General features: G+C 49.0%; 1 protein-coding gene across 6 annotated transcripts in view; it reads left to right on the plus strand.

The window, feature by feature from the left end:
- The window catches only part of NRP2 (neuropilin 2), a 114,650-nt gene that overhangs the window by 47,682 nt on the left and 41,554 nt on the right, over positions 1 to 25,414 (plus strand). For all 6 annotated transcript variants that reach the window (XM_012738898.3, XM_012738900.3, XM_012738901.3 and 3 more), the window contains exons 8-12: positions 9,308 to 9,452; positions 11,972 to 12,321; positions 14,522 to 14,666; positions 18,536 to 18,652; positions 21,986 to 22,126. In XM_012738898.3, the coding sequence (XP_012594352.1) occupies positions 9,308 to 9,452; positions 11,972 to 12,321; positions 14,522 to 14,666; positions 18,536 to 18,652; positions 21,986 to 22,126 (898 nt within the window). The remainder of the gene's footprint in view (positions 1 to 9,307; positions 9,453 to 11,971; positions 12,322 to 14,521; positions 14,667 to 18,535; positions 18,653 to 21,985; positions 22,127 to 25,414) is intronic.

The following is a 25,414-nucleotide window of genomic DNA, read 5'->3' on the forward strand; positions in this document are numbered from 1 at the left end:
GGCGGCGCTATGTCTTTGCAAGAAGCTGTTCACAGTTTGGACCCAGGTTGGGCTGAGGCAAGGCCTGTGAAGGAATGACCTCCTCTTGCTGCCAGGAGGTGAGGAAGACTAAGGAGCTCTTTTCCAGCCTTCCCCACGCAGTGAGCAGCCTCTTCTTAGTTTCTTTCCATCCAACAGGTAATCACGAGGTTGCCTACGAGGAAGCCCCCTCCTGGCCCAGTACATCCTGGTTACACGGACCACAAGCACAGCACACCCCCAAATGCGTACCCAACTGCACATGCCATAAATGTGGAACCTATGATTTTCATACAGGGCGGGCCCTCCTTATGCATATTTATGGCTTAACCACAAGGCAGAGAGCTCGTCCGCCTGATGGAACCCATATTCAACCCTTACACTCCCTTGGATTATACAAATTGCTTCACATACATTTCTTCAGAAACCACAGTCATAAACTACTGCTTTTGCTCTTCCCAGCTGGATTAGTAACACCCCAAACGCAGACATAGCATTGCCAATGCAACAGTACACGCTTCACACGTGTGTGCATAATTATAGGGACAGTTAGGTATACACACACACACACACCGCAAGAGGTGTGTGGAGCTCAAAGGCATAAGGCCTTGGTCAAGATCCTGTCCTCTGAGAAGCTGATTCCACGGGTCAGCACCGGAAGGGTCGGCTGCACTGAGGAATGGAGCAATGACTGGTGGCCGGATGGGACAGAGGCCATTGCCCTAACGTATCTAAGCAAAAGCCCTTATCTTCAATTCTGCCTCGTTTGGTAAATGTGGGTGTCTCTCTTGTTAACCAGAGTAACTCTCCACATTAACTCTGGTTAACTTGCTCTTAGTCGCAGCGTTGCTGTGCTGTGCTGATGGATTTGGAAGAAATCTGGGCTAAAAGAGAGTCTGTGGGGGTGCCAACTACCCTCCGATGGCCAGAGGGAGGACAGAAGGGTGGGGACAGTGCTGAGGTAAGGCTTGGGTCCAGGAGTTTTCAGAATTACCCTCTAATAAGTGGCAGAAGTGGCAGGAATGCACTAAGTTCATCCTATTAATGTAACGATGACCTCCAAGGGACTCAGAAAAGCCTCAGGCGGCTGCTCGTTTGCTTCAGAATTTCACAGTGTTTTGCACAGACTGTAGAACTGAAGCTCTCAGAGACGAAGTAACTTGCACCAGGGACTGGGGAACCATGGAGTCCCCTTGACAGGAGCCTGGTGGCCAGGCTTGAATTTCCAGGCTGGTACTCCCAGCAGTCTGACCTCGGACTTGCTCCCCATCTTGCATCCAGAGGGAAATTGGCTTGAGGTGTGCGTTTTCCTGGAGAGCCTCCGCTCCAGGGGAGGTCCGAACGCAAGCCGGGCTTGGGATACGCCACGGAACTGTGAGCATAGAGAGTTGAAAGAAGTTGCTATTTGTTTGATTTGGCCACATCCTTTCAAAACAAATAAACACCCCACTTCAAAAATCCTCTATCCTATATTTATTTTCTAAATTAAAACAAATCATTTTTAAATCAGAGCCTTGAGAGGAGAGAGAGAGAGTGTTGTCAGAAAACCGAACCCCCAAATCAGTTGGCCAACAGAAGCACGTGACATCTATTTTCAGATCTTCTTAGACGATGTACCCCGTGACCTTGCCAATTTCTCTTACCGGCTCCATGCCTCAGTATTCCCACTACCAAATGGAATGGGGCCGCAGCTTCTGCAGGCAAAGCACCTTGGGATCTGTAGATGGAAGGCTCTCTGCAGATATAATTAATGTATTAGACCCACAAAGCTCTTCTTGAGTAGAAGCGAGTTACCAATTTAAAAAGTAACAAGGTCCCACGGGGTATTTATCAGCCTCTTTTAAAATCATTGGTCTGGAATGGACCATGATAAGTCATCTAGGCCTTTCCTGCAGCCGCTGGGGCCTGCACTTGCACAGCCTGGGATGCATGCTCTCCATCCTAGCCTCCTTCTCCTGCTAAGGATGCAGTGATTCTTCCAGCAGACCGTTTGGGTTTGCAAAAGAAACTTATTTTTTTAACCTCCTACTGGGTTACTGGCTTCTCCTTTTGTGGTAGTGTGATAGTGATTTTGTTTGTCATATATAAGATGAAAACAATGCTTCAAACCATCCTGGGCCCCAGCCTCCAGAAGTCCTGGATACAGTGGCATCATCTAACCATGGGTAGGTGTGCTCTGAAGAGGGCCGATACCCTTTCCAAGTTCAAGTCCCTCAGTCTATCTGCCCCCTCAGTTATAACTGAGAAGAATCCAGTGCCCAAGGTAATTAAGTTTGTCCCTTATCCATTTGCCATAGGATGAGCTCAGACCTTTAGCCTCTCCACTTAGGAAGCTCCGGGGAAAATTTCATTATACATAAGCTTGGACCTTTCCTCCATCAGGCTGCCATGGCCAGCGCCACCCAGCTCCCATGGGCACGGAACTGTCTCCCGGAGCTGAGGCCACCTCCCCGGCATGTACGGCCTTGATGTCGTCCTCTCGCTCCCAGGCCAACTGTACACAGATGCCAGCAACAAAGAGCAGACGGAGGGGATGTGGGCGGGTGCTGTGATTTTGCCTGGGCTCAGGAAACGCTCTCCTTGCCCCCACCCCTAGATGAGCATTGGAGCAGAGGCCTCACCTGATACATGGTCACACTCTCTGCTGTGTGACCATGTCCCTGCTCTATGGTTTGCTGAGACTCCACCGGAAGAGGCATGCAGGTGGCAGAGGCACTCTGGAACCTCACTCTCTGTTCCCTTGGCTCTCTTCTGCCCACCTGGGAATGAAAGGCACCTCCTTGAAAAAAGCTGCAAACGTCTGTGTTAGGAGGCTTTCAGGCTTTCAGGCGCACCCGTGTTTCTCCCCCCATCTCTACGGGAGGACATCGGCATCCCCGTCCAGCCTGGTGGTTGCTCTTCCCCCCGCCACGCGCCTCCAGCCCCTGCTCCCCGAGCTGCCCTCCACTCCTCTCTTCCCTGGTGCTTTCCTGTCTCCAGCCCTGAAACCCTAATCCTGTTAGTGTGCCGTGTTCCAGGGCTCAGCGTCTCCATGGGGGTAACATAATCCTGTAGTAAATCTAGCAGGGCCCACAAGGCCCACACAGATGGGGACGTGCACATCCCCCCAGCTGCCCCCAGAACCGAGCACCCTGCTCCTGTGGCAGGAAAACCGCTTGATGACAAAAACAGCCCCAAAGTAAAGGAGGATGAGCGTGGAGGTCATCACAGTCATTAGTGAGCATTTGGTTGTCAGGGAGCTTCTTTGCCTGCCCCCTCCCCATCCTCTCTTAATCTGTCTCTTTTACACACACACGCACATCCCTTCTGACTCTGTATCTGGCTAAGTTCCCACATCCACTAGAATGAAAGAAGCTTTAAAAAAAAATTTTTTTTTTATCGTCTTTAAGGGAGAGTTTTAAAAGAAAAGTATCAGGACTGTGATTTACAAACAACAACAACAAAAAAGCCCATTACCGTAACATCATTTTCCCCCCGTGCAGCCATTCCCTCCCCCTCCTTGCCTGTTTGGTGCAACAAATTAATTAAACAGGATGGCATTCATTGATTAACAATTTATTTTTACATGCAGACCCGGTGGCTGGTTTTAGAGCGCTTGCAAGGGAAGGGGTGGAAGAGGGAGGACAGGCACCGGGTTCTGCAGTCAGGATCAGTGGGTCTAATTGTTTCTGAGACCGATTTTTGAAACCTGCTACCCATTTCCCCAGTTTCTGCCGCCGTTCTCTTCTGCCTGCTTTGTTCTCCTTCTCTTGAGTGTCTGTGCCAAGTAGATTGAAAAGGAGAACTTTAGATGCAATGAAACATTTATTAGTGGAGAGAAATATTTATTAAAAAGAAGAAGAAGAAGATCTCATGCACAATTTCCACCTCAGGGCTCCAGCACTGTGCTGTCTTTGAAAAATGTTCCTGCTTTCTTTGCAGTCCCTGGGGCTGGCTGAGTTCAGATATTTACAGCAAAATGGAAGTAAACAGTGGGTCCCACCATAGGTAATGAAGAGACAGGTATGTGCAGGCTGAATACTGAAGCTCTGCTCAAATCAGAGGCCCCTCACGTAAGGAGAGACAGCATCTGTCCACTGAAGGGCCTGCCTCCTTTGGGAAGGTTAGACCAGTCAGGTAATCCCATCTCACCTTCTAGGAGCCTAAGGACTTTGACAGAATCTTCTTGTTGGCCCTGTGGGGCCAGCACGGTGACATGCAGTGTTGACACTGTCCTGGGCACCTGGATGTGGATAGCCAAGGGTACTGGTGTATAGGAAAGGGATTTATCTCAGGCAGAAACGCCCCTGCCTCGAGGCCTGGAGGGTAGGCAGGCTGCAGTGCTCACTGTCCTTAGCCAGAGTCACTGCATGTTCTTCAAAGAAAAACTGAGGGGTTAGCAAAGGAGAGGTGGCTGTGGCTAGAAATGGGATGAGAAATAGAGAAAAGGCAACCTCAAAAAACATCAGTGATGTGCTCTGGCTAGATGTTTCTTGCTAGATTTGATAAATGATTGATAGATAGATAGATAGATAGATAGATAGATAGATAGATAGATAGATAGATGATAGATAGACAGATTTTTCTTTTATATTATACTGTCCATGCCTGGTGGACTCACTGACATGGTCAAAACTCACTGATTTTCTTTTCCTGGGGGTGGTGTAGATAACAACTACACTGGAATGTTGGATAGCAGCCAATTTAATTGGCAGATGCCCTCCTCCCCCAGAGGTGCAAATCAGAAAATCCATGAAAGGCTGCCGGTTTTCTGATTCTGTCTTACTGAAAATAAAGCAAAGGTCTCAAGAATCAATTGGAAAATGTTGGATTATGTTGAGAATTCAGTGAGGGACCAAATGGATTATCCAGACCACTTTGTACCCAGAATTGGTTTTTGAACTTGGTTTGCAGAGATTCACTTGAAGAAATCTTTATGTTCAACATAGCTTCTTTTTTTAACACACATACACACATATTTTAAATAATTACAGCATAATCAGCACTGTCCCCAAAAAGCGAGGGTCACCTTGAACATACTTCTGGTTTTCCTTTGGGTGGTAAACAACCATAGTAAAATTTTTCTTTTAAAATTAATAAAAAAGTATATCTTCTGTGACATCCAGCTTTTAAAGCAGATGCTAGAATTTGATCATTGTGTTTGATATATATTGATCTGGGTATAGGATACATGGTAATCCGATGATTTTTCTCAGCATTGCAGACTCCTCACTGCAAAGTTACAGTCTGAAAATTTTTGGCTTCAAGGTGGGACTTGGAAGTCATGGCCTTCAGAACTTGAATTCTCCCACTCGTCCAAAGACCCATTTGTTACTTGTGACTTGGCCTCCCCTGTCGTGGGAGCCGTGCAGGCCTTGGAGCCAGCAGGGAGGGCCGGTAAACTTTAGTGTCTATCTGCAAGCCTGTTATCGACTTTATCTTCCTGAAGGAGAAACCAAGGTATCTAAGGTTTATTGATTTGCCCATAGCGATTCAGCAAGTCGGCAGGGAATAGGGAATAAAACCAATTTCCTGGCATCATTTCCCACGCACACAACCCCTTACCTTGCAATGCCTAGACTGGAAGCCAAGAAACCATCTCAGGGAATTTGATCAGAAAACAGATGAAGGGTGATTCTAAAACCACAGAAGCATTGAGAAAGTCATAAAGATGTATAATATATGATAGCATTTACCAGCTATAAATAGGGGAGATGCAGGGAGAAAAATAGAGACCTTGTAAATCCATTGGGTCAGAAGAAATAGAAACTGCTTAATATTTCATTAAAAATGGATTTTCATAAATTGCACTTTGATATCTTTGGGCAAAAGACAATATGTAGGGACTAAGGTGTTGTTATTCATTACTCTGTTATGAATAATTTGAACTGTTATTGAACCAACACATCAACAAGGTGTACTCTCCCTGTGAATGGGGCACTCCCCATGTGTCCTGGGCACTATCTGAAGTGGATAAAGAATCCACAGCGCTTGTCCACAAAAGCACTTAGGCGATCAGGGACAACGAGTAACTAAAATGCCCGTTACAAAGTGGACTCTCTGGTGAAGAAAGGCTTAGAAGCAGGGGGCCAGAGAGGAACTTACAAATCAACTCGTGCAATCCCCTCGCTTAACAGAGGAGGAAATTGGGGCCCGAGGGAGGCAGAGATATTTGCCCACACTTATGAGCTAATTAGCAGCAGAGCCTGGCTCCTGGCTTCTCATTCAGTGGGCATTTTTTGCTTTTTCCAGCAAGCCACACTCAGAGTGAGAGCTGTGTTAAAAATCTAATAAAATAAGATGATGGTCCTTCAGCAAAGGGTCTGGAGAACAGATGGCAGATATGGACACAGGTCAAGGGCAAACAAGAAACCAGTAAGGAACTAGGCTCAGAAACATGAAGGATAATTTGAAGCCATGTTGGGAAAATCCTTCTTTTGATGCCCGGGGTGGGAGCAGGGTGAGCAGAATGAAATTGAACTTGAGGGGCCAGGTAGAGGGCCAAGGGGAGACCAGCCGTGTGCTTGCCTCCCTCCCCGACAGATGCCCCTGCAGGCAGAGAGTGGGGGCTTCATCCAAAGCCTGTGGCCACACATGTCCATGGGAAGACCGGTCCCTACCCCCCAGGCACATCCACAAGCGTGTGCACCTCTTGCCCGAGTGCAGCCATGCTCACAGGCACACCACCCTCCCAAAGATGGCCCAAATACGCAGCCAGTTCCTCACTGTGGGAGGAAAGAAAAGGTTTCTTGGTGGTGTCTGCCAAAGCTGAGAAATGAAGGGGTCAGATAAGATAAAACTGGGTATTAAAAACACATAAGACGTGCTGTGTTTCTAAACGGTACCAGCGTGGTGTGGATGCTGAGGATTAGCAGCTGTGTTAAAGTTCAGATCCACTCGACTCTCCAATTATGCATTCACATGACAAATAGAGCTAGTTTCCCCCATATGAACTCCTTAGCATCTCTTGATGGAGGCCACATGCACACACAGTCCCAGCACCTTCCTCGGGGAGCAGGCCAGCGGCAGCCCCCCGCTGCTCACAGCACCCGTCAGAAATAAGCCAAGTGCTGCATTTGCTTCTTCCTTGCCAAAACAAAACAAAAAAACAAACAAAAGGCCTCTGCCTCCTGTGAATTCTGGGAGAGCTGATTAATCTCTTTCCCTTGGACTTGGTTCCCCCATCCCTCTCCTGACCCCTGGGGAGCCCTTTCTCAGCATGGAGGGAGCAGGGTCACCCACTCCCCAAGAACCTTCTCCCAGGTGTCTGGCCCTAGCTCTGTGTCCTCCTTTCTCCTGGCCCCCTCTTCTTCCCATGCTAACTTTGTCCTGTCACTCGTCCTTGTCTTCCATCCCTGTACAGGAAGCAGCGACATCAAACCTGGGCGAGGGGCGTGGTCCACCAGTCCTTCCTCTGTGCTCCCCGCTGCCAGCCAGGCAGAGAGGGGGACACTGACGGCCTTAGGAGAAACTGAGAGATTTTCAGGGGAGCAGAGGGAGCAGCAAGCTGGGTGGGCAGGGTGGGAGCCAGCCCCCAGATTTGGCAGGCTTAGCACCAGAACAGTGGTTTAAACTGAATATGGCAAACCCACGAAAACCTGTTTGTTTCCTTCTTTGTCTTGAGCAAGCCACTTCCCTTCGTTTAGTTGCAGAAGGTCTGACGTCTCTACTCCACACCAGTGGTGTGCTACCAAATGGCTCTAACTTTTGACCTTAGCACGTGGGAAATACAGAGGGCTCAAGGTTGCCAGATGATGGGGTTCACAGTTCATGGGGAGGAGAGGACTATACAGTTAATTGGCTCTAAATTCCTGTGCCGTTCTTTGCCTTTCTTCAAAGCCATTCTAAGGTGGGATTATGAACTCACACTGGGAGCCCACCACTGGACAGCGACTCCATTTCCATTCAAGCCATGCTTTACAGACCCTAAGGGTTCCATGACTCCTAGCCACCAACATAAGCACCTCAAATTTATTAAGCGATAAAAGTCAACCTAGGAAACCACAAGCTTTAAGTCTACAAATTTGGCAAGGGCCTTGGATCCAGGCAAGCATCTCTGAGCCTCAGTTTCCTCATCAATAAAGTCAAGATAACAATATGTATCTCCTCGAGGCATTGCAGACATAATTGTGTTTACAGCATCCAGCACAAAGGTATGCAGATACACCAGTTCCCCATTCCTCTTGTCTCAGCCCTGTTGGTGCCCCCAACACCAGGTATGCCCTGGGTGCCATGAGCTGAAGCACCTAGTTCCCCCACGCAGGAGAAATCACCGATTGCCACAGAGTTGGCTGTGAGAAGATTTACAGAGTCTCTTGGTGGTTATAGCTACAACAGGTATAGGAGTGATGGTGGGTTGGTTGGTTGGTTGTTTTTTATAGATTTAGAAGTGATGGTTGGTTGATTGGTTTTTCCCTCTACCTTTATCCGGGGAAACCAAGAGAAATTCACATATACTTGCTCTGGTTACTTTTTTTTTTTTAACGGGAACACAAAAAAGCATAAGTTCCATATGGCAGCTATTGATTTGGACCATCTGGTGAGCCAGAACTTGCTCCTACCATGTTGAACCAGAAGCTGCTCCAAAAAGCCTTTCTTCCCATAAGAGACGTATTGGTCAGATGGGGACAGGGATGGATTTCATTATAGGGCGGGGACTACAGTGAGAGGAAGCCAGAGCAGGACTCTGAGGGACTGTCTGCAACCCTGACCCTACAACAAAGACCAGAGAGATCCAAGAATGTGTTGATTGACATGGGGGCGCTGGGGGTAGCGGGTCCCCCATTACAATCTCCCCCGCTGGTGGAGCAGAATGGCATCAAGTAACTAACAAAAACAATTGTGGAACACTTTATAATTACAAACGCTCTGCAAGTATTCCTGGGTGCCTGCAACAGGAGGAAGAGGGAGTGTCAAGTTCACCCTCGAGAGTGAGGTCCGCTAGCCCTAAAAGATGACACCCACTTTCCCCTCATTTTTAAAGAATTTTCTACTTTTCTCTCTCTCTCTTAGCTTCTGAAGTGTTTGCCTTCCAAGGCTCCTTCCTCTGCTTGCTCTCAGCCCAGGGGCAAAATTTTCCTTCCCTCTAAAAGTTTTTGTGAAGATGTTTATTGTTTTCAAGTTGGAACAATGTGAGAATTTTTTTTTTACAGTGTCTCTAAAACAGCACCAAACAACAAGACCACTGATTATTTGTAAGCTTGAGGGAGATAAAAGTCAACAGGACTTTCTCACCCGCTTCAAAGACTGTTCGAGCGGTTAAGCTACGAACAGGGATTTCAGTGATGCAGTTAGGTGTCTTATGTTGCAGGTATTTCAAGCCAACAACGACGCCACCGAGGTGGTTCTGAATAAGCTCCACACGCCGCTGCTGACGAGGTTTGTCAGGATCCGCCCCCAGACCTGGTACTCGGGCATCGCGCTCCGGCTGGAGCTCTACGGCTGCAGGGTCACAGGTGAGGCATGGGCTCCGGTGAGTGGCGAGCCGACTGCACCACACAACCTCCCCAGCAGGATGGGGCTGGGGGTCATAGGGACTCAAGTCCTACAGAATTTGTCTTTTCGTTCACGCATGCATTCAGTGTGTATTTATTAAGCATCTACTATTTCTCCCAGATGACATTATTGAATGCTAGCTATGGACCAAGTTTCATTCTAAGCACCTAAGGTGTATTATCTTTTATTGTCTTCATAAGGACTCCGTGCCGTAGGTATTATTCTCCTCACTTTACAGATGAGGAAATCAAGACTTAAAGAGCTAGAGCACCCAGCCAGTCAGGGGTGGAGCCAAGGTTTGAATCTAGGCAGTTTGAGTCCAAAGCCCAGGCTCTGAAATAACACTCTCTACTGCGTCGACTGGGGGCTGAGAGCCACACACAGCGCTGTGGACACAGCAGCGAGCACCGACGACAGACCCTGTTCTGTGTGGGCATATGGACAAGTTGGGCAGACATATTAACGAACAAACTCGTAAATAAATGTAAAATCAAAACTATGATAAATGTCAGGAGACAGAGGCTCGTGATCCCTGGAAGTGCAGTGGAGGGGATTTGACCCAGTCTAGGAGGCCAAGGAAGACATCCTCGAGGAGGTGATGATTGAGCTGAGGCTGGAAGGCAGACGGACACGGATGTTACCTGGTGGAGAGGGAGGGAAAGTGCACCAGGCAGTGGTCACAGCTTGCTCAATGGCACTGTGCCAAGAGGGACCAAAAGAGAAAGTGAGGAGGCCATGTGGGTATAGCATGTGGGCTGAAACCCATGAAGTATAGATTGGAGAGGACCAGAGTGGGAGCTGGGACACCTTTAGAAAGCTGGTGCAGTGGTACAGATGAGAGATGACGGTGCCTGGACTAGCCCTGGACATTTAGGGATCATCCAATCCCCTCTATCTTGTGGGCTCAGCCCAGGGCAGGGAAGTTGCTTCTTTGACCTGGAAGGGTCTGCAGCGTACATCCACCCCTGCTTTCCTCCTAGTCATACCAGCTCTGATGGGCAGTGCTCCATGGTGCGACCCTGTTGAAGGCTTCTGGTTTAAACACTTTGCTTTTGCATGGTTTCTGCATCCTTCATATTCTTGCGCATCATCTTGTCTACCCTTTCTAACAAACTGTGAGGTCAGCAGGTCAGGAACTGACGAGGAAACCAAGACTCGGAGGGGCTAAACAGCTTGCCCAGCGTCACCCAACTAGACAGTGGCAGAGCCAGGAACTGAACCCACATGTTCTCAATATAAACTCTCTGCTCTTATCACCTTTATACAAAGACCCAGTTTCCCTCTTACGTAGTCAGTTTATCCGAATCCCACTTAGGGGACTGTTTTCTGTCCTTTCCGTGTTGCTATTCCAGCAAAGGCTAATCAGTAAGGATTTAGTTAAAACTCATTTTATGGAAGATCAAAAGGAGAGAACCAGTGAATTTGAAAAAGAGATATAACCTGAAGGATCTTTTTGGTACCTATAACTCAGTTTATAAGTATTTAATGCACACTTGCTATAGACCCTACCTTTTCTGATATCATTATTCATACATTCTTCACTCATTCATTCAGTTCACTAATACTGTGTGCCAGGCCCCACCCTGGGTATTGGAGATAGAGAAGGGAACAGAACAGATGGGATCTCTGACATCATGGGGCTTTCAGGAATTTTCAGGCTAGTGGGCGAGAGAGGTGATAAACAAATGCAAGTACTGGATAATTATAAGCTAAGGTGTGTGTGAAGGACAAGAATAGGGTGCTCTGCAGTGACTGTGGGGACCTACTTTTGTGTGGATTAAAAATTTAGGGACAGCCTTCCCAAGAATGTGGCACTTAAGCTTGGGGTGAGCAAAGGTTAGTCTGCGGATGACTGAAGGGAACAGCATGGGGATAGCAGGAACAGCACACGGGGAGGATCCAAGGCAGTAAACAGCAGTGATGACACAAGTGGAAGTTTCCATCCACCTGGCAAAACTATCACCAGGGATCTTAGCTGCCTCCCCTGTGCTCACTGTCCCTGGAGAGGGTCAGTGGGGACTAGTGTCCTCGACAAAGATCGGCAGACACACATCCTGACAGTCCTTGGTTAGAGCTGTTGGTACAAAGAGCTGCCAGCCATTAGATACTCGGATATACCAGGCACTGTCCTGGGAGCCATTATACGGTAATGAATGGAAACCTCACAACAACACCAAGAGGTAGGTACTGCAGTGGGCTCCCCTTTAGATCTGGGGAGACTGAGGCATGGAGCAATTAAATAATTTGCCCAAGGTCATCATCCCACTAGTAGGTGGCAGAGTGAACATGAGCACAGGCAGTCTGGCTCCCAGTCTGGGCTCTTGACCACGGTGCTAGACAACCTCGAAACGCAAAGAAATCGGCACTGACTTAAAGTGAGTGACAGTTGGGGTCTTTTGCATCTCCCTACTAGTTGGGGAGGTCCCTGGTTAGAGGGGTGTCAGCCATGACCTCTCGCATCTTCCTCCCCTCTCCGCAGACGCCCCCTGCTCCAACATGCTGGGGATGCTCTCGGGCCTCATCGCGGACGCCCAGATCTCCGCCTCCTCCACCCGCGAGTACCTGTGGAGCCCCAGCGCAGCCCGCCTGGTCAGCAGCCGCTCTGGCTGGTTCCCCCGGATCCCTCAGGCCCAGCCGGGTGAAGAGTGGCTTCAGGTAGACCTGGGAGCACCCAAGACGGTGAAGGGCGTCATTGTCCAGGGAGCCCGTGGAGGAGACAGCATCACCGCAGTGGAAGCCAGGGCGTTTGTGCGCAAGTTCAAAGTCTCCTACAGCCTCAACGGCAAGGACTGGGAATACATCCAGGACCCCAGGACCCAGCAGCCAAAGGTAGGCCGTTCTTGGAGGCCTTTGTAACGTTACCCAAAACAGAGAGCCTAACTGGGATGAAGGGAGTTGGGGGTGCCAATTTCCCGGCTAGACAGCCATCCTCTAAACCGCTGCAAACCAATAAAATAAATATAATTGGAGAGATTACCTTGTGCCAGGCATGGCGATAAGTGCCTTATTTAGACTCTCTTCTAATCCCCACATCTCTACAAAGTAGATCCTTTTGTCACTCCCATTTTAGAGATGATAAAACTGAGGCTTGGTATCATACCAGGGTCGCACGGTTTACCTGTGGTAGAGCCATGATTCAGAAACGTTAAGTCTGACTCCAAAGTCCAAATGCCTAACCACTACTCAACACTACTTTTTTTTTTTTTTTTAAGTTCAGCACCCTTTATACCCTCTACCAGATAAAGTTTCCATGAAATTGGCCAGACATCCAAAGGGGATGTGGTTTTTGGAGGCCAAACTATAGAAACTAGGGGTTTACTTCCAAAAATAACTGTTTTCTGAATGTTGCTGCATTTCTTTGTATTTTCCTGGTCTTGACTGCTTAGATCTTTCCCACCTCTCATACTGAGGCTCAGGAGAAACTTACTCCGGGCCAGGAGTTCAGGCCAGTACAGCCCGACCTCCCGCCTGCCATCAGAGGGGTGAAGGTTGGCCTTTCACGCGGGAGCCCCAAGAAGGGGAGGGACATCATGCCTCTGTCCCTCTCCAGATTAGTCTCCTGGTGGGCCAGGCACTCTAATCTTCATTTCTAAGTTTCCCCTTGTTTTCCTCTGAAGAAAAGGGCCCCTAAAAAGGAAGGGAGTATTGCATGTCTCTGGTCAGCCACCTTCGCTAAGCGAATCTTTCCGTTCCCAATGCAGAGGCAAGGTTTGGGTTGGAGGTTTTGCAATGCCGATGTAAACCCCCAGCTCATAATTCCAGAGGCTTGGAAAGGCTTGGGGCTTGGTAACTAGGATCTTCCATGGATGGAGCAGAAGTTGGACCACAGGTTCCCCCAGGAAGAGCTGATCCTGGCTCTTCTTGGAAAAGGAGAAGATCTTGGCCAGGGTCAGAGCCTGCCCTCCCATGGACAGTATGCCCCTTTCAGCATTGTGGACCCCGGGCACCCTGCAAAGTGGGGCGGCCCTGTAGCATCCCATGGGTCAATCGGCTGCAGTCCTGGCCACCCTCACGCCTGCCCTTCCCATAGATGAGTGGCTCCCAGAGTGCTCTGGGTTGAGTCCCCACTTGGCTTCACCAGGGCAGCCCCACCATCATTGGTCTTATGTATTGGGGTCTATGTGAGCTTTCTTTTGTCAGAATTGCTTGTGCTAAACAAATTGTTGGAAACTATCTCAGATTATCAATATGTGACCAGAGGATATTGTCATGAGCCTAAAGAAAAGGGTGGTCACGTTTTCTAAAGGCTCTCAGTGAACTGGGAACTACCACTGGTGGGTCTTTCTAAATCTAGGCTTTCAGGCATTAGAAAAAGAAGCATCCCTTCTTCAGTAAACCAAGCAATTCAGAATGATCAAGAAAGCCTAAATTGCCTTCCTTTCTCTCTAGCCAAGCTCAGCTTAAAACACATTTGGAAGGCCGGGCGCGGTGGCTCACGCCTGTAATCCTAGCACTTTGGGAGGCCGAGGCGGGCGGATTGCTCAAGGTCAGGAGTTCGAAACCACCCTGAGCGAGACCCCGTCTCTACCAAAAATAGAAATAAATTAATTGACCAACTAAAAATATATATACAAAAAATTAGCCGGGCATGGTGGCGCATGCCTGTAGTCCCAGCTACCCGGGAGGCTGAGGCAGTAGGATCACTGAGCCCCGGAGATTGAGGTTGCTGTGAGTCAGGCTGATGCCACGGCACTCACTCTAGCCTGGGCAACAAAGTGAGACTCTGTCTCCAAAAAAAAAAAAAACATTTGGAGTCTAATTCTTCCCTGAGTCCTCAATTTCAGTCCCTAGATAAAAGATATAACCTGGAAACGACCACCTTTGTTCACTCCCCGTTTTCCATGATCTGAGTCCCTAACCACGTTCCAAATGAATAAAATCCTTGGTCTGAAAATGAAGCTCCCATGGATCATAACGTCCCAGTGACCATGTGTCAACTCTGAAGCTGCCTTCCTGGTTGGATGTGAGGAGGAGGAGGTGATTTGGGGGTCCCCACGCCGCAAGGGCTGAGTGGCCTGTCTCCCTGCAGCTGTTTGAAGGGAACATGCACTACGACACCCCTGACATCCGGAGGTTCGACCCTGTGCCGGCGCAGTTCGTGCGGGTGTACCCCGAGAGGTGGTCCCCGGCGGGGATAGGGATGCGGCTGGAGGTGCTGGGCTGTGACTGGACAGGTAAGTCTCCGCTCTCCTCTCCCGGCCTCCGCAGGTGGTCTTGTGAGCCTGGATTCTCTGGGTGGGGGTGGAGGGGGCAGCCTTCCCCAGTGAAGCCCTGCCAGCTGGAAAACCCTCGGACCCCTGCCGTGTTCCCAGGCCCCAGACCAGAGCACTGCAGCCTCTGGACCCGGGACAATTGCTGAAGGGATGCACTTTGTCTTTTTTGAAGGATCATTGCAGTTCTCCAACATGCCGAGTCTCTCAAAAACAAATCATAACCACACACCACCCACCCAAATTCAATTAGACCCTGACTCTTCAGGCCAGAGGGCTGTGGCTGTTGATTTAGGGAAGGAAAAAAACACTCATGATAATAAAGTAATCGGTTTATGTCTGAATCTGGCCTCCAGATGTCAGTGGCTAAGAGACTTCATTTTCATTTCGAAGCCACATCTGTAAAAGGCATTTATTTGCTCAGGAGGGACCCCGTTGCAGGGAGCTGGCGGGGGTAGGAGTCCTTCCCAGCACACAGCAGAGTCTCGCTCACCCCCTGTCCCTGCCAGGTGGCGCAGGCCTGGGGACACCTCTAATTCTCCCTAATGAGGGTGAAGCCGCTGCCTGCCCCCCCTCTTTGCTTTCAAGGGAGGGCCCTACCCTTCTGAGTCAGGCCTCACCTTTCCTCCAGGCACCGGCCATCCTCCCTGGGCAGGGCCGGCACTAGCTGTCACCCAGAGGTCACTCACTGCCTGCCGAAAGGAGCTCCTGGCAGCCTCTGGGGCTGGGGGCCCGAGCCCAGTCCTCTCCACCAGGGCCCCAGGTATCCCGATTTTCCTGTCTGTGCCGTACCTGTCACCGACCCAGCCAGCAAGATAGCATGAAGGATTAATAAGGGCATGTTGGAGAAGTGCTTTTGGCTCCCAGGGAGAAAAGTGCTGCCTGTGTGCTGCCACAGCCGCGCAGAGGAGCCCCACCGAGGTGCACAGATGGGGAATCGGGTCCAAATTAGCCGCCTCACCTTTGAGTTGAAGGCAGCCCCAGCGAACACATCTTCGTAGGAAGACACTTCGCTCACTATCACGCAGGGGTGAGGCCAAGGTTTCCTACAGCCTGCTAAATGTGTGTCACCTGTCTCCTCGCAGGTGCTGGAAACCGCCGCTCCAGTGCAAGCTGGCTTCATTTATGGCAGCCTCAGAATCAGGGGCTTAGCCTGCAGGGGATTCGGGAGCTTATAGTCCAGTGGCTTTCCCATAGTTTTGACCATGAGCCACAATTTAAAATAATTTTCTATCACTTCACTTACCAGCACGAACACATACACACAAACAAGCACTCACATGTTTGTGTATAAAGGGGTGCAATGAAGGGCTTGGACTCTGGAGACAGATTGCCGAGTTCAAGTCCTGCCTCTGCTGATCGCTGGCTACATAACCTTGGGACAAGTTACTTAGTCTCTCAGTGCCTCGATTATCTTAGTTGAAAAATAGGGATGACTGTAGTCCGTCTACACCCCTCAGATCATATGAAAACTAAATAAAATAATGGATATGACATACTCAGACACTGCCCGGGACCCAGAAAACCTGTTATAATAAGTAAATGGTTCCCATAGCAATGCTCATCCTTACCATGCTGTGCACCCTGAAATCTTATGGTCCATAATTTTAAAATGCTAATCATGACCTGGTAAGTTGATTCCACAACCTACTGATGAGTGGACACATGGTTTGGAAAAAATCACAGACCTAGGCCAAGTCCTCTTTCACAGATGGGGAAACTGAGCCCCAGAGAGAGGAAGCCACTCACCAGAGGTCACTCAGCTGGCCGGGGCCAGCTCACACTTCCCTCCCGTCCTTAGCCCTTTGGTGCCCGGCCTCTCCTGGCCTGGCCCTGTTTTATGGCAGCCGGACAGTTGCTAATGACCTCTCCCCCTCATTGCCCCCAACCCCAACCTGCCCCAAATGACACTGGTGATGGCCAGTAACAGGTTTCTCATTTCAAAGCCCAGCCTGGCCGTTCCTCAGAAGATCAGAGTTGAGGAGCTGAGGAGCGTTACCCTCTGCCCAGCCTCCTTCCCTTTGAAGTCTGACATCTGGTTTCAATTTCGGGGCCGCATTGCTGTTTGATGGGCAGTTACCTCGGAGCGGCCAGCACTAACACAGCGCGCACACAGTGTAAACACGGAGGCCTCCGTGCCGCCGTTTCCTCACTTTCACTAGCACGCCCTGCCCTCTCGCTGCCTCCCCGGCCCCTGTGCCCCCTGCATTTCACATTATCTACACCAATCAGCCGACCCATTTGGCTACCGAACATTTCCAGAAACTGTTCTCCGTGGGTCATGTGGCTTTGTTTGCTTTTCAAATTTCCATTGGGTTCTGCAACTCATCCTTGGTTCACTTCTTCTTTCCTACCCAAAGGATAACAGGAAAGATAATGGGCTGGGTTGAGTTGCTGCAGCTAAATAATTTGACAGGGCTGCTTCACCTGTTAGTTGGTTTGTTTGTGTTTCAAATGATTACGTCTTGCCTTGCCGCCTGTAGTTTACTTTACAATTGAGTTTCTATGACACAGTGACAAATTTGAACTTACAAATTAGGACGCTTCGAGGTTATTTGCTATTTACTGTGAGCAAGAGGCAGACACAGCAAAGGGAAGTATAAAAGGTTATGTGCGTAGTATTTAATGGCAGAAAGGTGGGAAGTCGACCGTGAAAAAGCTATTCAGCGTATTTAGCAATTTCCTCCAGCTCCTGGCTTTATTAAATGGTATCCTGAAGGGTGCCTGACAAAGGCGCCTAATCACATACAATAGTGCAAAGGAGCACGTATAGAAATGGGAGGAACAATGCTCCTCGCTTCTACGGGGCGTCTTGTTGGAGGACAGCTCTGGGGTGAAGACTCCACCCCAAAACACATGGACTTGAACACCAGTTTCCATAACCCCTTTCACCCCACCCAGGAGCTGACTCATAGCTCCATTCATCCCCTAAATGGTTGCTGAATGAATGACTGGCGCGAGCAAATAATCGAATGAATGGGCGAATGAATCACGGAGAACCCAGGTCGGAACACACTGCTTGCAGCCAGGTTTGGCCCAGCCAGGGTTTATTGCACGCTACTTATTATGACAGTTTGAATAAGTTGCCAACATGTATGAATCTGGAGATTTTGTATAGGGATTTTTGCCTTGGGGGTGGGAGGAAACTTGGAAAACCTGGTCGCACTGGGCCATTTCTTTGCCTGGTCCCAAATTGCTGGAGCCAGTCGTGGTGGCCTCTTTAACCCAGGCATGCAAGATGCCAGCTGCCATCACCTCCTCCACCTTCCCCTCTCCCCAACCCCCTGTCTGCTTCCCTGGCTTATTGTAGCTGTTTGAATCCAGGAAATGTTTGAATTTGCCACACCCTGACCTAAAGGCACAGCCCCAAATTCCTCTCACCAACCAGGGTCTGAGCCCCTCTAAATCCATATTCCTGCCCACCCAGTTTCGTGCTGACACGAAGCAAAGCATGGCTTAGCCCCACTTTGGAGTCAGCATCCCCACCACCCACCTCCGTCATTGTCTCCTGTGGCCTTTCATGCTGGCCGCCAGGCCTCTGCAGTGGAGTAGAGCGAGCGTGGATTTGTGTGTGTACCTCTGTCACGGCTCTTTCTGCAGCCCAGGGCCATTCCCATTCAACTCAGGCCATTCCCATTCAACTCAGGCCAGGCTCCTGACGTCACTGGCAGCACAGAGAGGTGACTTCAGGGTTTTGCGCATGTGAGTGCATCTCCGTTTTCCTTCTCTAAAAGCCCACGCATGAGATGGAAACTTCATCTTTGGCACCTTCCTCCTGCTGGGCTGCCATGCAGGCTGCTGCCACCTTCTCTTCTCTTCCTGTGCCTTCACAGACTCAAAGCCCACGGTAGAGACGCTGGGACCCACCGTGAAGAGCGAAGAGACAACCACCCCATACCCCATCGACGAGGAAGCCACGGAGTGTGGGGAGAACTGCAGCTTTGAGGATGGTGAGGATCGGTGTGGGGCACATCACATCCAGGATGGCATGGGTGCAGACCAGTCCGAGTGGGGGGTTCCCCGAGTCCAAGATCCAGGGCATCTTAGGCGGGGACCAGGGAGGTGCAGGTACTCAGGGGCTGGAGGCAGTGGCTCTGTACAACCAGTCCAGACCATAGCACCCAATACAGCCTTGTGGGTGTGAACCCACTGCTCATCGGCTGAGCTGAGAACAAAGAGAACGCCTCCTTTGAGAAGTCTCATCCTTAAGCCCTCACCACCATGCTTCTCCTCTTTAAAGGAAAGCCATTCTCATCCTTAGAGTCCGAGTTTTTCCTAAAAGCTGTGTCTCTGTGGTACAGTCAAGTGAAGGTCTGGTGGTCATCTGGGTGCTTTGGTCAGTAGACTATGACAGCTGGGTTAATTCATCAATTAACCATGACTTAATTTCCCTGTGTCTTTCACCACCACTTGTGAGGAATTGTGACAGTGATGATTCTATGACGTAGCGTGTAGCACTCTCTATGCCTTGAGTGCTGGCCAGAGACAAAGGCAGAAGTGTAAAAAGGCATCCTCAGCCGCTGATCCTCCTCGTGTTTGGATCAGTCTCACCACTTGGGAAATCTGTTTTCTTTCCCCTTTGTCTTAGGAGCAAATCCAAGTTAGATAAAAACAAAAATTGGCAGAGGCCAACAGTACATACAGCCCAACAGTCGCATTTTAAATCATATACTGTTACGGTCACCAAGTATGAGGACATTCCTAATAAACCACAAATTTTGGAACACCTGGCACTTTGGGCTAGAATTTTAACCTTGACAGCCTCCATTTACAGTAAACTACTGGTTATTATTAAATGTTCATTGAACAAAATGAGGGAAGACTGGCAAAGAGGCGCGAGAAGTAACAGAGACATAAAGACGGAGGGAGATGGCGAAATCGGTGGAACCTGCACACGCAGCTGTGTGACAGTAGGAGGAACTGCTCCCATCCAGTGGGTGACTCCGAAAAATGGCTACAGAGAAGAATGGGAGGAAGGCCAAAAATAAATGCTGAAGTTGCATGACTGAAAAATGATAATTTAATGCACATGCTTCTGGGAATGTGCTTTCGTATATTGTGTGGGTGGGGGACACTGTTGGTCAGGGTTACTTGAATACAGAATTCTGACATTTTAATGAACTTGTTTTTGTTTTATGAAGAGAAGAAGGAGACTTGGAGAATCTTCCAAGACTCGTTTGAGATAGTTTGCGAGCCAAAAGTGGAACGCATAGGGAGTTAATATACGGTATCGCAGCGGTCCCCAACCTTTTTGGCACCAGGGACTGGTTTCATGGAAAAAACAATTTTTCCACGGAACCTGGGGGTGGGGGGTGGGGATGGTTTGGGGATGATTCAAGTGCATTACATTTATTGTGCACTTTGTTTCTACTATTATTGTAATACATTGTAAAATATAGTGAAATAATTATACGGCTCCCCGTAATGCAGAATCAGTGGGGCCCTGAGCTCTGATCAAGCGGTGATGTGGGCGATGGGGAGCGGCTGTAAATGCAGATGAAGCTTCCTCACTCACCTCCTGCTGTGCGGCCTGATTCCTAACAGGCCATGGGCTGGTACAGGTCTGAGGCCTGGAGGTTGGGGACTGCAGTGGTTTTAGATTCCCAGAGTTACCCTGTTGGGGGATGGGGTAGGGGTTCTACCTAAATGACAGTCCAAAGGAAAAATGAAGAGTTCTGCTGCAAAATTTCAGAAGTTTATTTTTAATATAATTTTCCCATTTATAGTGGTTTGTTTCATTTGAGGTTTCTTTGATGGTTCCTCTCCTCTCTTTTTGCAAAGGATCTTTCTGTGGAATTTGATTCCTGAGATACACAGTATGCCTGTAAACATTAGGGAGGAATTATGGTATATTGAATTACTCCATGTTTTTGAAGGGAAAAATAGAAATTCAGAAATTGTCAGGAGGAAGGGGATGGTGAGGGCTAAGGGCTGACTTTTCCAAGCCACAGGTTGATGTTTCTGTAATAGATTCCATGTGTTTCTTCTCTACTTGAAGCTGACTTTGGCCAATGGTGGGCAAACATTAAATATCCTCTCTTGGGAAGGGGAAGCACAAACGGGGCCTGGTGGCCATCTGCCACCTGCCTTAGAGGCCAGCAGAGCCCTGTCACCCTAAGAGGTGAGCTCTCCTCACCCCCATGGTGAGCAATTTGTTTCTACCAGTCTGTTGTTCCCTTTAGACTTCCTAACCTGCAGGCTAAGCCTTCCCCACGGAAATTCCTCTCTGGGAACCCTGGGAAGGGAAGTGAGAAGGCCAGAGACCCCACTTCCTCCCTGCTACCAGCGTGAGCCAGCACCTTTCCGCTGTCTCTGCAGCTACTGTGGGCAGACGTCCAATCTGGGTTCCCATTTCCTGTTTCCCCACCTCCACACCACCCCACTTCATCGCGCATGTGGCACTAACTCACACTGGATTTTTGAGCTGGTTGGAACCTCACAAGAAACTCTCTTGGTTCAGCCTTCAGGCTCAGGCAGGTGAAACACCAAAGCAGACAGGACGAGCCACCTTGTAGCCACTTGTTAGATTTCTATGGGGACAGCTTCCTCTGCCTCCCTGGGATCCCAGGCTTCAGGGGCTCAGCACGATATGGCATTACTTTTCCTCCTGGTCAGCACTCAGCCGGGCAGCTGGCTGGTGTAGCTCCTTCATTTTGCTCCTAACGTGCCAAATCTCCCGCCTGGTGATACCTCCCCGCGGAGATGCCCAACTGTCCCCGTCTTCAGAAATAAGAGACGGATCACAAAGAGGTGAAGAACAGCAAACAAGCCTCCCTTGTTCCTGGGGTCACTTTCTCCTCTCTGGCCAGAGCCTCCCAGGCATTTCAGCCTCTCTGGATGCTAACGGGCTGCTCAGCCATTTCTGAGAGCCAGGTTGGCAGGAGATGAGATAATACTCTTTCTGGGAGCCAGCCCTCCACTGGGGCACTGGGGAGACATTCTTCTTTGGCATTTAGGGAACAGCAATTTTCACATTTGTCTGCTCTCTGAGGTGGGACAGAAGAGGCTGATTAGAGCCTAAAGCCATTTGGTGGCCTCATTTATAATTGCTTACTATGGGAACCACTGGCAGACTTGGCTTTCCTGCCTGGGAAGGATGAGACCAAAGTCTGACCCGAACGCCAGCCATCGCCAAGATGAGTTAAATGAATAAGCAAAGGGAGCCACTTCTTTCTCTGTTCCTCACTCAGGCCTTGCCAGCCATTTAAATAGCACCACTGTGGCTGTTCTCTGAACCCATTTCATTTGCCTGCCTTTGGGTTATTTTTTTCCCCTTCTTTTAGACAAAGATTTGCAGCTCCCTTCGGGATTCAACTGCAACTTTGATTTCCCGGAGGAGCCCTGCGGTTGGATGTATGACCATGCCAAGTGGCTCAGGAGCACCTTGACCAGCAGCGCCAGCCCAGACGACCAGACGTTTCCAGGTAAGCCAGCTGTGAGTTAAGAGACGAAAGAGTTAAGGCCAGCAGGCTCCACATTTTTCAGTCCTGATTCCCTACCAGCTTCATAACCTCCCACCGCAGAGCAATCCTCTGTTCTTTGCCCACAAACCACCACAGTCTTTGCTTAAGACGTCACCTCGCAGAATAGCTGGTTTGGTGGTTCCCAGCCCTCTCCTGTGATTACAGCACAGCCTGGAAGCTGGGAGGGAGAGGGGTGGGCCAAGATGAAAGAAAGAAAGAAAGAAAGAAAAGAAAGAAAGAAAGAAAGAGAAAGAAAGAAAGAAAGAAAGAAAGAAAGAAAGAAAGAAAGAAAGAAAGAAAGAAAGAAAGAAAGAAAGAAAGAAAGAAAGAAAGAAAGAAAGAAAGAAAGAAAGAAAGAAAGAAAGAAAGAAAGAAAGAAAGAAAGAAAGAAAGAAAGAGCAACTGGGAGGTCCTAGGAGATGGGATGAGTCAGCGTCCTCTTGATCCCATAGCTAGGCTGACTGTCACCATCACAGAGCCTCTCGTCAACTTCGGGCTCATTGGGAAGCCACTGGCCTTGAGTCTACTGATAACTTCTCTGAGGGTGTCACTGCTTCTAAAGCAAACCAAGTTGAGAGATTGAAATGCTGTCACACCCCTGGGTGTCTAGCAGAGCTTCCCGGCACTTAGCCTCTAAAAGAATGTTGCTGCCAGTCCTTGAAATATTGTTAAGCCCACCCTTTTGGTCTCAGAAAGCCAGATTTCAGAAGCCTCTCCTGGCACTTTGGGCAGAGAAGGGCTACCTTTAGCTTTTCTAAACAGGCGGAAGCAAATTTAACAGTGGCATTCTGGTAAATCTTTAACAATAGGCTTTCCAGGAATTGAAAGAGACCCCTGCTTTGTAATGTAGGCCACTTTTGGTAGTGTAAATATTCTTACTGTGATTGGGTTTAAGCTACCAACACAACATCACCGCAGGTGGAGTTGAGAAATGCAGCGCAATAGACATGAATGGCCTCAGGAGCATCCTGGCCAAATGTATTAAGATAATTAGCAAGGGCTGAGTTTTGAGAATCTGTTATCTTTGGCATTTTATATAATTTATTTAATTGCAACTTTATATAATTTAAATTTAATAATGGTTACCTTAGACCCCATAGCATTTGAGAGGAAAAGGGTTAATTCTGGAAATTTCAGAGATCAAATGTTGCCATGGCACAATGGGAAAATACTAGAAAATAAAAGGGGGAAGGGACCTCCCCTTCTGCAGACTCCTCAGAGCCACTCCCTCCCCCCACCCCAGGACTGGCCACTGTCCCCTGTCCCCAGGGGGTGACAGCGGGATGGAGGCTAGGAGAGCACTTCGGGTGGCCTCCTGACACAGCCCCCACTTGCTTACCTGGCGGGTCACAGCATCTGCTCTGGAGAAAAACATTTTCATATTTCAAGTGTTTATCTCTTCAGCATTTGAGTGCTCAGAGAGATTAATATCTGAAGATCACCACGGCCTCGGGCAACAGGAGAGAACACTTACCCTGGTCCCAGCCTTAATCACCCTCCCCCCTCTCATTCACTGCAATAATGTTTAATTAATATAATGAGCCTCCTGCACGTTGGAAAAAAAAATACTTATTTTTATAACCCAGCCTGGATTTTTCATTTCATTTCCTCTCCTTTGAGACTGGGTCCAATTAATTCGTGGTTTTTCCCAACCCCCACCTTTTATCTGAATGTAAAGAAGGCTTGTGGGTTCTGTGTATGTACGAGTGTGTTTGTGGATTCTGTGCATAGCTGTGCGCGTGTCTGTGAGGCGTGAGCCTAAGGGGGCCGCTTGGCAGAGGCACTTTGACTACAGGGACATAGCCTGAGTCCCCTACAGGCTGGGCAGATTGGCTGGCTCTTACTCAGAGTTCATCTTCTGGTTCATTCTAGTAATTCTGGCTTCCTCCCTTGCACTCTTCTAAGCAGGTTTTCTCTAGGAGTGTCTGAGGCCAGCTCTGTCCTGGCTACAAGGCCACCAATTAGCAAGTAGCAGTTTGGGGAGAGCTTATGTTACCTCCCTTCAACCCTGGCCTGTACCCCTGTCCCTTCACCAGCTCACCTCCGCCTCCCCCTCCTGCAATCCTGGCCCCCACCTGAATGCCCCGCCAGCCCACCCTTGCTACTGGTTGAAATTCTAGTCTTTGTCCTCATTCCAATTGATTCATTACGCCCTGCGGTTTGGGAGGGCTTTTCAGAGCAAGCTCACAGAGCAGGCAGAGTTCCAACCTTTGGCTGAACGGATGGGGACAGAGAGAAAATTAAGGCCATAAGGAACTGCTAGAGCTAATGTTCCTCCCTTAAGATATTGAGAGGGAAAATAATTATTTTCCTCTTGCAGAGGAATCCCTGAAGTTTGGGAAAGTGGCACTTGTGACCTGCCTCTGGGACACAAAATCATAATATTGTTCTCGGAGCCCTTCCCTCCATCCTCTGATGATTTTAAAAACCATTTTCTGTATGTCCCATTTGCCTTCTCACAAAACTCGATAAGCTTTAAGCAGGAGGAGATAGAAAGCCCTTTCTGTTTAGGGTGGTCGTTTTCTGTTTCTTCAAAAAAACCTGGAGCCCTGAGGGGAGCAGCTGGGAGGAAGGAGCAGCTGCGCTGGGTGGGGGCGGGGCAAACGCTACGGTCAGGGCACCGGGCCTCCAGTCAAACCCCAAAGCCTGCCGGCCACCACACTCTGCCGTCCACAGACAGGAGACCACTCGTGCCATGTGCTTTATCCCCTTATGAGACAGGTAAACAAAAGTAATTAAATTTAAGAAAGGAGGTGTCTCCATCAAGTGCGGAGGGAGTAGGGGTAAAGGGAAGGATGGGAAGGAGAGAGGAAACGGCCATGTTGAATACCCATCACAGCCCATTTGACGAGAAGTGTCTGTGGAAACTACTTACATTCCTTAGATAGTTTCTGATTTGGTTGTTTTCTCATGTTTTCTTTCTTTCTTTTTTTTTTTTCTCCTCGTTTTCCTTTTCCTTTTAAGTAAGCAATTAGTTCTGTCCTTTTGGCTAGTGGTAATGGTTGCTTAAGGCTGACAAGACACCCACTGGTTTCATTCCACTGTTTTTGTTTTTCAAGATAGTCTTTCAAGCCACTCAGAATTTCTTTTTTTAGCTCTTTGCTTGTGGCTTAGCTGCCTGGAGTGTGTTCATAGCAACCCCTGGGGACCCTGTTCCACCTCCAGTGACCCCTGGTGGTTGGGGAGGAGCACTTCCCCGCAGTGTGCTCTGGGAAGCCACTTCGCCTTTTCTCTGCAGCGGTAATGACA

This window comes from Microcebus murinus, chromosome 8, assembly GCF_040939455.1.
Source record: "Microcebus murinus isolate Inina chromosome 8, M.murinus_Inina_mat1.0, whole genome shotgun sequence".
Classification (NCBI taxonomy): domain Eukaryota; kingdom Metazoa; phylum Chordata; class Mammalia; order Primates; family Cheirogaleidae; genus Microcebus; species Microcebus murinus.